At 39.4% G+C, this 5,206-nt stretch overlaps 1 protein-coding gene across 1 annotated transcript; it reads right to left on the bottom strand.

Moving 5' to 3' along the window:
- LOC127761106 (vesicle-associated protein 1-2-like) lies at positions 1 to 3,230 on the bottom strand. The gene is made up of 8 exons (XM_052285330.1): positions 2,742 to 3,230; positions 2,341 to 2,411; positions 2,170 to 2,251; positions 1,964 to 2,079; positions 1,749 to 1,871; positions 1,595 to 1,636; positions 893 to 970; positions 1 to 439 (listed from the first exon to the last, which is right to left on the bottom strand). Exons 1-8 carry the CDS (start codon positions 2,899 to 2,901, stop codon positions 332 to 334), a joined length of 780 nt encoding a protein of 259 aa, XP_052141290.1. The 5' UTR covers positions 2,902 to 3,230; the 3' UTR covers positions 1 to 331.
- Positions 3,231 to 5,206: the final 1,976 nt, after the last annotated feature.

The raw sequence follows: 5,206 nt of genomic DNA on the forward strand, positions 1-5,206 counted from the left end.
TAACGAAAATCCTGCTCCATAAGATTCACAAGGATCCAGCATATACATATCGCAAGCCATAATGTTAAGGGAAGTGTCATATTTACAGGTGTCAAAAGATGAATACAATTGACCAAAAAAAACTTATACTCAAACATGCTAAATGGACAGACGACTTATTGACTGGATGCAGTAGCTACTGATTGGAATTTGATAGTCAGAATTTACAAGAGGAATCAGGTCCTAAGATAAGACGATCATGAGTTGGTACAAATGGCTAACACAACAGACAAGGCCCACGACTATCAACTCTTTCACAGAAAAGTGGAACAAGATATATGATCACAGACGCTCATCTCTTAATGAGAAAACCAAGCAGGATTCCCAGAATAGCAATAACCAGCACAAAAACTAGTGAGAAACCACCGTGCTGACTCCCCATTTGCCTCCTTAGAAGATCCTGTTCAATTCCAATAGAAGATAAATGAAACTACGTGAGTGTTGCAGTTTAGATTCAGATTTCATTGATGCACAAAGCCATAATAGACAAACAAGATGATATTTGTAGATAACGAAATACATCTGTACTTGTAGAAATTAGTGGGTTGCAAATAAACTTGACAAAAAAGTAAAGAAAAACATAAAGCGCATGTAAACTGGTTATTCTGTCTATCTAACTCAAAGCTAAAAAACGTATTAGTGTTTTTTTCGGGTGGACTGGTCACTGCTGGCCTCAGTAAAAGAACAGGGAATGAGTAAATCATGTGGTGATTATTTATTGGAGATGCAAATTTATCGACATAGCTGTTGCTTAAACCTAACTAGCTTATGCGGGGGGATAAATTAATCTATTTCTTACTGCCAAAGTAAAAAAATATATTGGGTCACTAAATGTTTGCATAATCAAGCTAACCAGTTCTTCTCGAAGCTTCATGTTCTGTTGAATGGCAGAACTCTTCTCCTCCTTCAACTTTGAAATCAAGGCCAATGGCTGCACATAGTTGTGAAAGAGATCAGCATATTGTGCTTTGGCATCATTGTCAGGTAGCATAGGAAGTCGGAATCCTCTATAAGAAGACCTCTCAGTTCCTCAGTTTGTAACAAAAGTAAAATGCTAACAAAGTCAAGATATGCTAGAGGATGAAGCATCCCTCAGATTAAGTTATCATTGGCATCTAAATATGTTGAGATGAAGAGCCATGATTTATGCAAGGAGAACATTAATCAAAAGATCATACATGTAGAGTGGAGCAAGAAGATTGACAAGCAAAAATAAATTTATAGTAGTATGTGAAGTTAGGATTTAGTGATAACATGGCATTGTCAAATTTAACAAGAGAACATTGCAACACATATATCAAGAAAAGTACATAGTTTTCCTCAGGGAAAAAACAAAGTGCATAGCATAAAACAGCACACACATAGTTCTGTTGGATCAGAGTTCTAAAACAAGTGTCATGCAGAGGACTAGGAAATAAGAAGAGCACAGCAACACTGTAAAATATAATTAAACAACTTCTGAAGCAATGCTCTTGGATAAAATCACACATAGTATCTCTAAATTATGACACCTATCACAAGAAAACATAGATGTTTCCCATCTGAAGATGCATACCTCAGAGGTTACTGTTTCTGATTCTCTAGATCCTTTTGTTGCCTGCAAAGAGAAGTTCATAATTTGTTTCAGATGATAAGGCAATGAAGGATCAATGCACTAACAAGAAACGACGGCGGATAGCTGTTAGACATGAAATTGATGAAAGCCTTACTTCTTGATAACTCAAGCTTCCTAGACCTTCCTCAGACCCGCCATTGAGAGTTGTTGGGTGAGGTTGAGTATAAACAACCTTTAACTTCACCTCATCCACCACATTACCTGATTCTTTCGTAAACTACATAGGATCACTCATTAGGACACAAAGAAAGCAGCCAACATAAGCTACAAATGCAGGACACACTAGAAACTAGAAAGTCGGTTGGTTACCATGTCTCCGGTGATATCCTTCGGTGTGAGCTCTTGTGTCACTATGGCACTCTGCACAAGGAATTTGTCCTTGCATTGCATGTCCGGTGGCGCCTCCCGCTGAGCTTGCATTGTTACTAGATTTGATAATCAATTGATAACTAAATTCTTAGCATAAAAGGCAGTCATTCAGAATAAGATAATACTGACGCAATTCATCATATTACCAAGAACATCGGATGTGGACTGGGGAGCCACAATGCCGTTATTTGGACGGACGCAGTACTTCTTTGGACTAGTTGTCTTAACCTGGAGAAACGATGTTGAATTAATTTAGTTACTTATTACTGCAATGCATATTTCCTCAGAATTAGAGGCCAAAAAGATTTTATTAATACCTTAAACGCGACATATTCATCTGTCTTGTTTGTTAGGTGCAGAGAACACGAGATTTGCTTCTTTAATTCGACTGCATGATTAAAAAAAGGATGCGAAAGGATGAATATTCTGAACAAGACACAATATTATCATCACATATTAAAGAATTACCAAAATTTGCACAAAAGAATATGCTTAAAACAAAGGCAAATCGGACTATCGGTGAAGTGAACAATCAATATTAGCTCAAAAAAGAAGGAAAAATTCCCCCTGAGAACAACCCTGAAATTTCTTCATACATAAATTTCTCGAATGAGGCCGCATTAAAATACACCCGGAAATCCATCGGAACCACCGAATGAACTGCAAAACTCCCTTCAAAAAACCCCCAAAAAGAAATTCTCGGGACAAGAAAACGCACAGGGGAAGATGAGCTCCGGGGGATCGATCCCGAGCAGCTCCCTGGAGTCGGAGCTCATCGCCGGCGAATACTCCCGAGGATCAAACGGGAAGCGATCCGCTCCGACGGGCGCCCCAGAGGCAAGGCCTCCAAAGATCGAATCTTTTTTCGCCTCCTGCATCCGACTATTCTCCAGCAAAATATTATTCCTGGAGCAGAGGAGGAAGCGGAGCAAAACGGGGAACTCGTTGGAATTTTGGAATGGAAGAGAGAGAGAGAGAGAGAGAGAGAGAGAGGCGCTGCTGTCTGGCTGCTTGCTATGCTAATCCTGATGAAGGGAAACGATGCGACGGACGACACAACGCTGGGAATCCTCCAAGTGTGCTGTGCTGCGCAGCTTGCTGCCACTAGAGGCACACGGCGAAATGCGCGTCGCTCTCTGGGACCAAAAAAAAAAAAAATACTCCTGCAAAAAAACAACGTAAGAGAGGCTTTGTGTTTCTCTTCTCTTCGTCGTCTTCGTTTTCTGGAGGCGGCGAGAAGGAAAGGGAAAGGGGAGAGCTGGGCTTACTTATCGTTATCGACGCTTTCTGGGCGTATTTTTCTGCTCAATGGCTGCTTAGCTTTGCTCCGCGATCAAGACATGTCAAAGGTGTGGTAGGGATGTACTCCTCCGTCCCGAAAAAAACGAATCTAGAACTGGATGTGACATATTATAGTACAATAAATCTAGACAGAGGTATGCCTAGATTCTAGTTTGGTTTTTTATGAGACGACGGGTCAACATGTTTTTATGATACGCGAGGCGCGCATTTTTTATTAAGAAAGAATAAATGTATGTAGAAGACGGGCCGAACAAATTAAAAATGAAGAGGACAGGGTACAGGGTACAGGAGAGGGGAAGAAAAACAGAAAGCCTAATCTTCTAGGGAATTTGGTGACCCATCTATCAAAGAAGGAACTACCATGGCCGGTATGGCTGCCCTAGCCATCCATCAAAGGTCCGCTTCACCCGTCATAGCCCTAGCGATCTCCGGCCAGATCCTGCTTTCCTGGTTGAAGAGTCGATTGTTTCTTTCTTTCCAGATTGTCCAAGCTACCAGTGTGGCTATGGTGTCAAACCCTCGGCTATGATCCTTGGTCATCCTCTTGCGGCTGTTACACAACCAAACATGGAAGGACTGCTCGTTGAGTGGAAGACATTCAGAATGTATGTAAGCGGGTTGACATGTGAATTTACTTATATATCAAATAAGTGATAATTCACAGGTTTTCATATCATGGTCCGGCTTATTATCCTACCTAGAAATATAAGTGATCGATCCATAAACTTATTTATAGATTAAATTAGTAGGTAATCCACGAGTTAATCTACGGCCACTAAATTTTACTTATAAGTAGGTTTATGGGTTGGTAACATGGTACACTTACATCCCTAGCTAGAATTATATGGCTAGTGGGAGGAATACGATCGCTCCGGACGTACTGAGAGCCGGATCTACTCCTGTTGCAAATCTGATGTGAACAACTGCAATTTAGTCCGGTGAAATTGACTAAGCTCCTCCACAATTACTTGTTTTAGATAGGTCATCGGTCAATATATTGAAACTTTGAGTATGAACATAAGATGTTTTTTCTTTCCTCGCAATATAACATGGACATGCTAATAATTTGTATACCTCTTTTGCGGTAATAATTTGGAGAGCATATAACTCTTTCGGACAATTCTAGACTCTAGAGTGCAATGTATGATTGTATCTGCTCTTGTCAAGCTCTCTTCTAGGAAGACCTTTTAAATACCACACATGAGTGCAGCCTGCTCTTTGAAATTTAATCGGCACGCTTGGCAGGAGTAGGTTCTCTACTGTCCTTTTCAGAAGAGATATGGTGCAGCGTCAGAATCAATAACATATGTTGCCCATCCAAACAGTAAGTGTGTACACAAATCAGAGTCAGCCTTTTCCAAGTTCTCCAAGTTTGGTGGTTCCTTCCAACTACTACCTGTAAGTCAGACAGTCCCTCTAATAAGGTCCTTTTTGTTTCATTTTAAAATTATTATACTCTAGATTATTAAGTCCAATTGCTAGCTATAAGCTGAATAATAATAAACTAAATTAGAATAAGTTGTAAGTTGTCTGTTTCTCTGAATTATTTGATACATGAATTATTGGGTTTGAAATATTAATGTCTATACTCGTATTAGCTATTGTCGTTGTCCATACACTGCATACAAATTATAGGAGTACTCCCAGTTCTTTTATTACACATGAAGAATCATTGTCTAAAACAACCCAAATCTACAATGGCATAGAGCACCTTGAAAACCTGTATAGCCTATTTTGTTTTCTAATTAGGATGTAACTTTTCTTGCGAAAACTTTAGACATGAAGTTGCTATAAAATATTAAATAAATACTTTTTCACTTTTAAAACTTAATTAATTACTACCTCCATATTTTAATGTATGACGCCGTTAACTTTTTGTCA

The sequence above is a fragment of the Oryza glaberrima genome, chromosome 2, assembly GCF_000147395.1.
Source record: "Oryza glaberrima chromosome 2, OglaRS2, whole genome shotgun sequence".
NCBI lineage: Eukaryota > Viridiplantae > Streptophyta > Magnoliopsida > Poales > Poaceae > Oryza > Oryza glaberrima.

Excerpts from the sequence above, each read along its gene's own strand:
- LOC127761106 (XM_052285330.1), bottom strand. The coding sequence starts at position 2,901 with ATGCAGGAGGCGAAAAAAGATTCGATCTTTGGAGGCCTTGCCTCTGGG. Across the intron at positions 2,080-2,169 it reads GTCCACATCCGATGTTCTTG|TAACAATGCAAGCTCAGCGG; the intron begins GTAATATGATGA and ends TATCAAATCTAG. Across the intron at positions 1,872-1,963 it reads AGGATATCACCGGAGACATG|TTTACGAAAGAATCAGGTAA; the intron begins GTAACCAACCGA and ends GATCCTATGTAG.